The sequence below is a fragment of the Pocillopora verrucosa genome, chromosome 2 (genome assembly GCF_036669915.1).
Source record: "Pocillopora verrucosa isolate sample1 chromosome 2, ASM3666991v2, whole genome shotgun sequence".
In the NCBI taxonomy this organism is placed as follows: Eukaryota; Metazoa; Cnidaria; class Anthozoa; order Scleractinia; family Pocilloporidae; genus Pocillopora; species Pocillopora verrucosa.
This window is the reverse complement of record NC_089313.1, coordinates 15,798,654-15,810,715: the sequence shown is the minus strand read 5'-3', so window position 1 is coordinate 15,810,715 and position 12,062 is coordinate 15,798,654. Positions and strand designations below refer to the sequence as shown.

Below are 12,062 nucleotides of genomic sequence, written 5' to 3'. Positions count from 1 at the left end.
CTATGAAAACAAAATGGCAGTCAGAGGGAGGCTTTGATATTACATTCGTAAACCAATCTCGTGGTTAAAAGTTATCAATTTAGAATATGCGAATTGTAACTTTCAACCGCAAGATTATTGCAGGACTGCTTGCCTGCCTCGTAATCGCAATTATATGGACAATATCTCGCCCAACAAGATCTACCACTCATGATCGTTTCAAAAACGGAAAAACAAACTCTATAAAGAGATTTCCTACAGTGAAGAGCACAGAAGAAAATAGTTGCAACTGTACTTGTCATCGCCTGCAACAGACCAGAAGTGGAGAGAAGCCTTGGACAGTTTACTGAGGTTTCGAACATCGGAAAGAAAGTTTCCCGTGGTTGTCAGCCAAGACTGCGGACACGAGGAGACAGCTCAAGTTATAGCCTCTTACGGAGACAAAATCATGTATGTAAGACATCCCGACGTATCTGATATCACTGTGCCAAGAGGTTCAGATAGTTTAAAGGGATACTACAAACTATCAAGACACTATAGATGGGCTTTATCGCGGGTTTTGATGTGCTTCATCAAGATACGGTTATTGTTGTTGAAGATGATTTGGAGATTGCTCCTGATTTCTTTGAATACTTTGAGGCTACTAAAGCACTGCTGACAAAGACCCTACACTGTGGTGTGTATCAGCATGGAATGACAATGGTAAAACTGGCAGGGTGAAGGGTAATGATTTGCTCTACCGAACTGATTTTTTTCCTGGACTAGGATGGATGTTGAAAAAATCTCTCTGGGAGGAGCTGGCACCTAAGTGGCCTGCCGCTTTTTGGGATGACTGGATGCGGCATCCAGAGCAGAGACATGACCGTGCTTGCATTCGTCCTGAGATACCTCGGGTGGTGACAGTTGGAAGGATAGGAGTTAGTCGGGGCCAATTCTTTGATGAGCATCTTAAGTATATAAAATTGAACAATGAATTTTACCCCTTTACAGAGAGAAATTTGACATACCTCATGAAAGATGTATATGATCCCATGTTCATCAATACAGTGTACAAATCACCATTAGTTTCATTTGATTATTTTCACTCAGGTCATGTGATGCCTGCTCCATCAGTAAGAGTTCAGTATGAATCTGAGGAAACCTTTAGGTCATTAGCAAATCAGCTAGGAATTATGAACGATATTAAGGCAGGTGTACCGAGAATGGCATACCGAGGTGTGGTCAGCTTTATGTACAAAAATCTGAGAGTTTATCTAGCACCACCCAGAAATTGGAATGGATATGAATACCATGAATGATTCTTATTAGAAGTACTCCAGGATGTGACAGCTATGTTTTGACAGTTAAAAATGAACCTAAATTAGATTCTCTGGATGTAGTTTGCTGTACAGAAAACTACGTTCAGAGCATAGGTGACTCTGTGGTTTATTTTGAAGAATTTCACTTGAAATTTTTTCCAGCTCCATGTTAGCCATACAGTATATGACCTGCATATAGATAGTTTTGTCCTCACACTCGGTAAGTTGCTGTACTGAGAGGGTACTCTGTGGTGTACTATTTCCAGTGAGGGGAGGGAAGGAAGGAAATCTAGATAAGAATTATAGTTAACTGTTTTAAAAGTAAATAATAAATATGATCACCTTTTTAAAGAGAAACTACTTCAAGATAAGTCAAAGTAATCGATTTATTGTACAGTTTGAGAAAGGTTTAATTACAGGTTTTAAGATTTTGCTTCACTAACCAAAGCAATAATTTATTTAAAAAAATGATTGTATGGAAATCAGTCTAGCTGGTGTATTAAGGAGAAACTATTATTGACTAATTGAAGCAATTGACTTTTTATACTGTTTGAAAGAAGTTCAACTACAGCTTTAAAGATTTTTCTACAATGTTATGGCTATAAATTATTATAAATATTATTTATAATAATTATATTATAGAAATATATATATTATATTATAGAAATATAGTTGCTAAACTGGAATTTGTAAGAGAGATTATTACATTTACAGAAATATAATATGCTATTTTTGTATTTTTGAAGTGGTGACAATTTAAATGGAGATACTTATTGCAAGTCTCATAAATAAAATAAATTCCTATTTGTGTCAAGAATAGAGGTATTTCAAAAAAATATCAATGGAACAAACAAGCATTTCCATTGATACAACAGTAAAAAAAGGAATAATACATTTGTTTAGTCCACAAGCAAGCTCCTTTGTACTTTCTTTCTTAGTACTGTGTAAGTCTTCTTCATAAAATTTTTTTTAATTAATGATGCATGAGATACAGAAAAAAAAATTTGAAAAAAAAAGGGGAAAAATGGAATGCCAAGTCCAAGAGTTCCTTGTGTGTTGGGTTAATCAATTGGCTAGTCGAAATCTAATTATTTTAAAACCATTACTTACTGAAGGATTTGAGGAATGGAAAAACAACTTTTTTTGTTTCATTTTACGAACTTTTTAGAAACACTAACAGTTCATATGCAGATTATTTCAAAGTTGGTCCCTCCATATTATTTTTATCACACACAGGATGATTACGACGAGATACACTGCAATTTTGGACCAATCAGTGCTTGTGTACTTCTCTAATCATAAGATCAATTTTACAGATGGTAATTCAGCGCACGCTAAAATTGGCAAATTGGGCGGAAATAAAAATTTATGTTAGACGCAACCTAAGATTTCGATCAGTCTCCGATATCTCTCGCGTCAAAAAAAAAAAAAAAAAAACGAAACAAAACAAAACAAAAAAACTCTCAGTACGAGATCGGTTCACATGACTGCGAGGACTGAGCACAAGAACATTTGTTGCTAGGAGACCAAGATCCCAAGAGACGCGGGCGCAGAAATTTACATACGGCTTTCGTGAAGTGATGAAGGTTCGTCCGGCCGGATGAAATGACCTTCAGCCTTCCGATGTTATCTGTGGTTCCTCCAATGGATCGCTTGCTTTGGGGTTAACTCCAAAGCTTGTTCATGGCACAAGGCGGGAAAAGGAATAACTTTGCTCCTCGTACAACCTGCGTTTCGCCGCTGTGGAAACATTCGACCTCGAACAATGTGGTTACGCTAAGAATGCGACCATCTCAAACGGCGTTTACTTCATTAGATACCTTTATGGCAGCTCACAGCCCCCGCCGATTCTGCGAAGCAAGACAGAAATACATTTTAAGTAAGTATCTAATCAAAATTCGCATTCAACTCTGTCCTGTCACCGTCAAATGACACAAAAACGCAGACATGGAAATGTAATTTGAACACAATAGAGACACTTGTCGTCACGAAGTACAACTGATGGCATGTTTGTTTTGGTCCACGTAGAACCACTTACTGTAGAGAAGAGAATGGCGGATACTGGATATGCACCTGTCCAGCAGAAAACAAGGAATAATTCAAGGTTAGTAATTATTTCTACGGTAGGAGATTGTGATTTTTTTTACGACTCCTGAAACTTGCACGAGATCGCTGAACCAAAGTGTTTTGTTTAGACATAGTAAGGATACTTTTAAGTTCCGCAAAGCAAAGATTTTTTCTAGAACATTTGTTGATTGAATTTGGTTTTGTTTGTCATTTCATCCTTTTTTCTTGATGGTAAAGCAAGTTTTCGTCATCGATCCTTCCTTCGAAACACCATTTCGAATTGTACGTGAAAATTGTTCCGAAGAACCGTGAACCGCGATTTAACTTGACTAAGAGTCAACGTGATAAATCGAGCTAAATTATTCTAAAGTTGAAGTATTAATCGACTTTTCATAGCAGAGAAGTTGTCTCATTACCCAACGAACCCTGACCTCAACATTTCATGGCTAAGTACGGACCAGAATTTGTAAATCTCTGACGAATGCACATCCAAGGTTGAAGGAGTTAAATTTCACCTGGTGCTTGTATTCTTGCCGTGCGAGGTTCGAAAAAGGTGGTTTAATCTTAGGTCCCCCATTGAAATTAATTCTAGTATATTGAGCTGTAGTCTTTATAAAGATTTCTTTTTTTTTTCCAAACCAAATTTGAAAAGAGATAAATCTGGTGTTTGCATGGCAACAACAGAATGCCTTCCTCTTCCGTTTGATTAAAGTTTAATTATGGCTCATTTGCACTTAAGTAAAAATAATTGAAAGCCAATTATTAGTACGTTCTTAAAAAGGTCAAACCCATTAGTTCATAGATGCTTCGCCAAATAGCAACTGAGAGTATAGTAAAACTTGTAGGAATCATACTCCCACAGGATCCTTTATACTGTTCTTTTGATAAGTGGTGTCTGCTAAATACATCTTTCATCGAGTAAATTAGTGCTTTAAATAAGGATAATTGTACTGGCACCCAATTAAGCACCTTTACCTCAGTAATCTTATAATAAGTGGAATGTCTATTAAAAATGACAAAAAGTGTTTTGTGATGAATCAAGAGCCAGGATGGGACTCTTTCAAGTTTGTGTAAATGTGATGATGAAGACAAAATAAAATGAGACTGGGGAATGGTGGAAAAGAAATTCAACATCAGTAAGAAGCTGCAAAAAAGGTGTTGGCAGATTAAGCTTTTATGGGGTCAATGAACAGGAGGTATTTTCAATTAATGCTTAGGATGGATCACTCTGAAGGGAGGAGCTAAGGCAGTGTATACATTTTGTAATATCCTGCGGAGATGCTGAAAATATTAACAATTTCATGGTTGGTTGCCAAAATGACACTTCATAACAACAGAATGTTGACAAGTGATTCATGCTGGGCAAACAATGTGTTTTGAGAAACATTTTTAGAGATCTAATTATGCTCTGAAAGTCACTATTTTTGTTCAAACTAAAATAACAAACTGTTTGTTGCTTCTCTAGTGAACCACAGACAAGTAACAATGTCCATCAGAGACAGATGGATGTAACACAAAGAAGCCCGAATGGCAACCTACCAACGGACAGCAGCAGTGAGGGGGAGAATGGCAACCAAAGAGTTTTACCTCTGGGAAAATGTAATATAAACAATGAAGATCTTGGATCCACTGATTTATACAGAAGTAGCTTCTTTCGACCAGGACCTAAACTTCCAGTGACATTCAACCGTAGTGCTTCATCAATTCCCACAATGCCTCACAGCACAAGTGATCTAATAGCTATTGGAACAATACCCATAACAACTCATAGACAGACTCCAGTGAAACCCATGTCCAGGTAAGATTTACTGTACAAAAAAATTAACGCTACAAATTGTCTCAGAGTGAAAAAGCTCTCAAGGTGATAACCTTGTCTTCTTTGTTGGACAGCACCTAAACTTTGTTTAAATAATTAGACCATGGTATTTACAACCTAGTGAGCATAACTGTGACATGAGCAATTGTGCATAAGTGACTATGGACCGAATCAAAATCCTCTGATAAACTGTGCTTAATATTCTGGTGAGGTTCACAACATGATTGATGGGATTTTAAAATCCAATGTCTACGATGAAATTACATCTCGGTCATTGATATGTTATGGAAATGCACAGTAATGTAGAAATAATTTTAGATCACTCATTTTTGTGCCATTACAGTCTTGTTGAGGCAACTTCCAGTTGGACAGATCATCATCCACTTATAAAATCAAATAAGAAGGAAAAGATTGAGCTCTTGTTAGTTGTCACTGCAGAGGATTTTAATGAGTTGTATTTAGTTATTGCCAACACCTGCACCTTTGTTATAGGGTATCATCCTCACACAAACCAAAACACCAAGGCAACAAAAATGTGGCAACAAAAATGTGGCAACACAAATGATTTAATGAGAAGATTACTTCAATTTTCCTCAGCAGAGCAACATTTTGGAATGGAAGAAATTGTCTTGTTTGCAATCAAAAACACTGACAGAAAATACATCAGATGTTTTGTTGCAACTCAGACAACCTCCTCTTGAGGTCTGGGGCCACTAAAAAGTACACACTTTGAGCAATCCATGAAATTTTCTTCAAAGATATGCTAATTTTTTTTAAATAGAAACTTTCCTTAGCTTTCCATGACTGTAAACAATTACTAATAATTTATTTTTAATCCAGTGGGTAGTATTGTCCATTCTCTCAACAACTTGATTGGGTATAAAACATGCAATGTGCTTAACACCTCATTAGTATTAATTTTTCTTTAAATGCTACGTAACCAAAACTTAAACATTCAAAATAAAATTTTCTACAGGTAGAATCATTTCACACCCCTGGGGTCAGGGTGTTGTTGAATCAACTCTCATTTAAACAAAGAAAATTAATTCACTAGACAAAATATGAAACCCTAGGTGAAATATTTGTACCCTCAGGCAATAAGTGGTAATAAAAGTCACACTTGAGCCATGATATGAAAAATTTTTTCAAGACATCCACTCTTCCACTGTTTTAAAAGGGTCAGAATGGCATCAAGGTTTTAAAAGCATAGCTTAGCATAGCTTTTAAAGAATCTAATTGCTTCACATCTATGAAAGAATGTTTAGCATCAGTCATGTTGTTGACAAACTTTGATTAACATTGTAAAAAATGTGTAATTAACTTTTCAGATCTTCATCTGAAGAGGAAATTCAACCTCTACAGAAGTCAAAACCAGGAGGATTGTTAGTTTTAATTTCTATAATTTTATTTAACATTGTATCAATATCCTTCAAAAACTTGAGACAAATGTTCACTGATAAAATAAAACGTTATTAACCATAACATTTCTAAAGTAAGCTTCATTGTAAAACTCAACTTAAAATTTAACATCAAAACAAATCATTACCTAATATTGATAATTGCTATGGAACATGCAAGAATGTAGGCATCAAAATACTAACTACATTCTGTATAAATTTGAAAATAGATAATCAATTTTGTAATGAACTATAGCTGAAGCAAATTACTGTAAGTCCTAAAAAAATTTATTTTTGGAATCTATGATCCTACAACTGCACTTGGAATGTTATTTTAAAAGTAAGCTAAATATTTGAGTCCTACAAAACCTTTTACCTTTGGAATCATACATCTGACCCTCAAGCAATGATTTTCACAACTGGAATAAGTATTTATCAAATACTAAATGAATAATTTTTAACATTTGTTGGTTTGTTGGCTAATGTTTCCCTACATTTTTATTTTTTTATCTCAGACAGATGGAGCCATTATTTGGAGCAGCCTCTCCAAAATATATCTGTAGAAAATAGTAAACAACTTAAATTCTTATTCTAGTTTTCATTTGTGGTGTTCTTTATCTTTTTGTCTTCTAGGTGGAAAACAAAGGCAACTTTAAATCTTAAAGGTGAGATTACTTTGAAACTGTTCCTTATAACTGCATCCCGTGGACCAATAGACAACAACAAAAGGTTTCTAAGGGGACATTTTAAGAACTTGTTCTCCCATCTCATTTTACTTGAATACTACCAAGACTGCGACTTGACAGAACAGAGTCTACATTATTTCACAGTACCACTGAACAAAAGATATGACCAAACAAACAATTGTTGTAAATAGTCTCAGTCTGTGAGACAAGTGTCACACAATTCTTAACAAACAAAGCACTGTTGAGATGGGAATTTTTTTTTTGCATAAAATACAAAGGTTGTCAAACATCTAATCAAACACGAAAATATTTCTTTACTTCACAAGTTGAAAGCCTGTGAATTTTTGTTTGTATAGGTAGCTCTCTCAAACATGTTTCATCTTGGCAAGACTTACTAGGCATACATTGTAGCTTCTATTCAGAGACAACACTTCTTGGGAACCCCAAGGGTTATTTGGTCAAACAAGTCTTACCCCTTCAACTTTCTGTACTTCATTCCTCAGGATGTAAATATCAAGACCCCATGGTGGGTGCAAGTCCATCTTTCCAGGGGAGAATCACAGAAATGGCACAGCTAGAAGTGGAAACAATTAGATTTGAGAAGACAAAAAAATCAAAAAAGAAGGCTTCAAGCTCCTAGCTGTGATTGACATTAATTACTTTATAAACTTCTATTTAATTGTTAGTCAAAGTTTTATAAATTTTAATTCCAAACAATAGATAAATGTGTTAATTCAGTTTTTTTTTTAGTTTAAGACTGTTGTTTTTTTGACAAAACTGAATACTTCTGCTGTCATCTTTTCAAGTAAACAGAAGAGAGGATGGACTTTTTTTTTTAACCACAATCTTTTTCCCAACATACAACTAGTACTTTGAAGTACCACTACATACATTTATATATGTCTATGATTTGGGAGAAGACACAACGACTTAAAGATATATTTATGACAATATTATTTAAGCTCCAAGCATGATTAATATTGTTTAAAAAAAAAACCCTGTGTAAAGAAAGTAATATCATCAAAAAGGATCAAGTTTGGCATGCAAGCTATCTTTACCACTTGCAAATATGCTGATAGCATGGAGAGTGTGAGAATCTGTGTGATGATAGCGAACTCTAAAGGCCATTAAGTTATAAAAACATCAAGAATGAGAATTTTTGTACAAACCACAAGTGTAAGAGTCACCAAGCAATGCAATGTATTCTTGCCAAATAAGAATGCTGGAACAATTATTTATTGCTCTTATACACTCTTATGAAGGCATCCATACAAGAAAAAACTGTGTGTGAGTCATAACGCTCCTCTTGGATTTCTGACATTCTATCTTGTATCTATGTGAGTAAACCATCGTTGATGATGTAAAAGATATTCTGCTTCTAAGTAGAAAACCAACTGACTGGAGGAGTGCTATGGTTCATTGTAAATCCACTCCAGAATCCTGATAAGAAGGCACTGTTTACACTGGGATAAACATTTTAACACCTTGTCTTCATAACTGTGTAAGGTCAAGTTTGTCTCACAACTAATTTAATGTTAATTTATGTTATTCTCATAAACATCATTGTTATTAAAAATTTTACGATGGTGAAGGTGGAAAATGTAGTTATCATTGTCAAGCCTGAAGAGCTTATTTTATCTTCGATTTGAGTTGATTGATCATTTTTTTGATAAACTCTTCATCACACCCAGACCACAAAGTCCTTGAACATCAAATCTGCTAACCTAAAAAATCATTTTGCTTACCTACCGTTCCAATCAATTTATTCCCAATTATTTTTCCACAAACTTTCCATCTGGGAAACTACTGTTAATACAGTACTAAACCCCCTTTCAAACAAGTGTCCATGTCTTGAGCTTTAAGTTTCTGACAAACCCCACCCCCACCCTTAACCTTCCTCCCACACCCCCCTTCAATCTCATACCCTAAAATAGTAGTTCATTCCCTGTTCATTTTTTCCTTATTTCTTCTTCTGTCTAAAAAATTGATTGTCCAGTTCTATATCACTCTCATTCCAAATCTCCTAAATGTTTCAGTAATTTTACCCTCTCCATGTCATGTTCCTCTCTCTCATTCTAAGTGAAGTCTGAATAGCCCAAGACAATTCGAAGCGTTAAAAGGAAAGATCTAGCCATATTAACAGGGCTTATGCATTTAACTAGGTTTACATTTCGTGTTTTATCACGGTTGTTTTAAAAAACGGCCCAGTGATGACTTTGTGACAAATCGTGCAGCATAAATGAACTTAAAACTTGTCTCCAACTTTTCCCTCGCATGGTTGGACACTGGGAAAGAAGCAAGCACCAGTTTAGTTGTTGCTATTCATAAAGGACCCACCTGAAACAGCAAGAAATTAAAATAACCCTTCCGCTTTTTATCTTTTCTTTTTTTCTAACAGAAAACAATCCGTGGAAAACAAGCTGGCAGTCCCCAAAATAGTAAAGTAGGCAACCAGTTACTAATTATTTACAGAAAAGAACCCTTTGAAATCTCCTAATTGCAGACAGGTACCAGTCATCTATTTACAATCCATTAGCGCTTCATTTGATTTGGTATTCACAGCACATGTCTTCTTGAGGGCCTAGCAGGTTAGCTGTGGTGGAAAGACTCCTTAATTAGAAAAAAAATAGTGCTGACAAAGCTTTGACAAAAATTGTAGAAACTTCTATATGCATTTTTAGCCCTCACTCAATTACACTGTGAAAACGGCTGAAACTCTTCTATGGGTCTTCCATAAGACTGCAATGAAGAGGTTTCGAAATAAAACAAAATCCTTCAATTGAAAGAGCCTTTTAAAAGCACTAAGTTAGCTAAAAAGGAGATTTGGAAGTACCTTCCTCACGAAATTTGGGTCTCTTTTTTTTTTTCCACATAACAAATTTCCGTCGGATTGAAGGACGTTTCAATAATGAGTACCATGAGATTGTAAATCATCAAAAAGACGACAGTAAACCGACCCGAAAGATGAAGGATAGTGGAGTATGGTTTCCACCTCGCTGACGATTTTCGTAGATGACAAAAAAGACCGGCGGGAGTTTCATTTAATTATAATTGCAGCGGTTGGTATAACAAGCCGAGGATATGATTATAAATACCACACAGATTTTGAGCCTGATCGACAGTGCGTGCTTCGTTGATATTTGCAGCGAGGCGTTCCTTTTAGGCAGGGAGCGCAAAAGGACCCTTGATCAATCACGACTTTTCTGAGGTGTGCACAAAACGAGTTATCACTCACGTATGTCGCTCCAAAACACTAGTGTCCACTTCTTTAAATTTCAGCACCTACTGCGCAGGTGACCAATGGCCAAAGTAATCACCTTCGCTCTGACGAAATTTAACATTCAAACCGACGAAGAAAAACTTTAGGATAAGAAACCCACATGAAGTCATTCTGAACTTTCCTTAACCAAGTGAAGTAAACGATTAAACAGAAGTTAACTCTTCCATTTTCATCTGAATGCTCTTGATCACAAGAGTATTGCAGCTCAGTAATCCTATCTCCCCAATATAAACTACGATTGTAGCTCTTTTGGTGTAATAACCTGGACGATATGAGTCAATGAAGCATAAAAAATGTTTTTATCTCTGCCAAAACGTAATCTATGAACTGAACCATACTTAACTAAGGCCGAAATTGATCTTAACTCTGTTTACTCTTTACAAAGTCTTTGGCTTCTGTTAAACTAAAAATGACATTCCTTCACTTCACCATAAATAATTCACAGGTACCGTTTCGTCTTCTAAACAGCACTGTCTCTCGAAGCAGAAATAAATTCTACTAGCATATGGTCGTTCTTCCGTTTTTTTCTTCCCTTATAAACAACATTTAATGAATGCAAGGAAAACCGGTAACGAATGTGCAGTTCGTATTCTTGAGACGACGTTCACCAGAAAGGGCATTGAAAATTACCGGTAATACGATTGCAGTTTATGTTTTTCTCTTTCTCTCTTATACAGTTTTAAATCAAGTCCTTCAAAAGAGACTGAATTTCTCAATTCACTAACAATCAGGGTACTGTGTGTCGCTCTTGACAAGCCGTTTATGCATGGGTTCAAGTTTGGTAAGCCGCTTAAAAACTTGACAGGCATCTTCGCGAATGTCAAACAACCCAACAACCAAAATACCTGTAAAAGATTGTACCTGTCTACGTTTCGAAAGTCCTTACGCTACCTTAGCGAGTAAAATATTAATTCAAGTTATTTTAAAGCTGCTTGAATTCTTCTCGAACTTGTCCCGTTTAACAAATGAAAACTCTCTTTGCCAGTGTGATTACATCACAATAGCTCTGAGTTTTAACTTTCTATTTTGGATCTACAGCGATTTTCAGTTGCCTTTAACCTATTTATTTTTCTCATTTGAAATCATTCACATCCAAGATTACAGATCTAGCTGTAAAACACTTTTCCAAGCGGAAACGTCAAAGATACGTGAGCACTAACTACACTTCTACGCCACGCGGAACTTCATGCATTTTCCGCGTGGTTATTTTCCCCATTTCCAAGAGTAGCCGATTCTTCCAGCTGGCGGCTACGGCTCTTTTCCGGAAGCTCACATTCACGCCCACGCACAACTTGGAATTTGTTCAATTTGTGCGTACTGACACCTGTGTTCACTGGGTCACCAGATCTTCCTGCACGCACTGTCTCGGTAGCAGGATCAGTAGCTGAGAAACATTTCCCACGCAATTCGTCGAAACTCAAAAGAAGTCAAAAAACCTCGGTAATTTCGGTTAAAAGCAGGGAGAGGTTAGCTAAAATATTCTTAGAGGGGAGAATACATGGAAAAAGAAAGAGTGGAAGACTGGAAGGGCACGATGAA

General features: G+C 36.0%; 2 protein-coding genes across 5 annotated transcripts; both read left to right on the top strand.

Annotated features, from left to right (window-relative positions):
* Nucleotides 1–12: 12 nt before the first annotated feature.
* LOC131786676 (alpha-1,3-mannosyl-glycoprotein 2-beta-N-acetylglucosaminyltransferase-like) lies at nucleotides 13–2,161 on the top strand. The gene is given in 5 exon segments (XM_059103751.2): nucleotides 13–260; nucleotides 262–309; nucleotides 311–533; nucleotides 536–634; nucleotides 637–2,161. Coding segments are annotated over 5 exon segments (1,185 nt in total). The 5' UTR covers nucleotides 13–86; the 3' UTR covers nucleotides 1,278–2,161.
* A 686-nt stretch (nucleotides 2,162–2,847) lies between these two features.
* LOC131786639 (uncharacterized) lies at nucleotides 2,848–10,976 on the top strand. 4 transcript variants are annotated; one of them, XR_010716628.1, is made up of 8 exons: nucleotides 2,848–3,156; nucleotides 3,306–3,381; nucleotides 4,810–5,142; nucleotides 6,489–6,542; nucleotides 7,191–7,222; nucleotides 7,747–8,749; nucleotides 9,642–9,750; nucleotides 10,140–10,976. XR_010716628.1 is itself a non-coding variant. In XM_059103700.2 (7 exons), the coding sequence occupies exons 1-7, from the start codon at nucleotides 2,961–2,963 to the stop codon at nucleotides 7,881–7,883; spliced, it is 906 nt and encodes a 301-aa protein (XP_058959683.1). In that variant the 5' UTR covers nucleotides 2,848–2,960; the 3' UTR covers nucleotides 7,884–8,858. The 4 variants fall into 4 exon arrangements, 3 of the variants coding, with proteins under 3 accessions (XP_058959683.1, XP_058959681.1, XP_058959682.1); XM_059103700.2 differs by lacking the exons at nucleotides 9,642–9,750; nucleotides 10,140–10,976 and adding an exon at nucleotides 5,504–5,581 and having other exon boundaries at nucleotides 7,747–8,858; XM_059103698.2 differs by lacking the exons at nucleotides 9,642–9,750; nucleotides 10,140–10,976 and having other exon boundaries at nucleotides 7,747–8,857.
* The last annotated feature ends 1,086 nt before the right edge of the window (nucleotides 10,977–12,062 follow it).

What these genes read in the sequence shown, in the direction of transcription:
- LOC131786639 (XM_059103700.2), top strand. Translation starts at nt 2,961, where the DNA reads ATGGCACAAGGCGGGAAAAGGAATAACTTTGCTCCTCGTACAACCTGC. An exon ending in AAGACAGAAATACATTTTAA is followed by an intron (nt 3,157 to 3,305) that starts GTAAGTATCTAA and finishes TGGTCCACGTAG; the next exon opens with AACCACTTACTGTAGAGAAG. An exon ending in AAAACAAGGAATAATTCAAG is followed by an intron (nt 3,382 to 4,809) that starts GTTAGTAATTAT and finishes TTGCTTCTCTAG; the next exon opens with TGAACCACAGACAAGTAACA.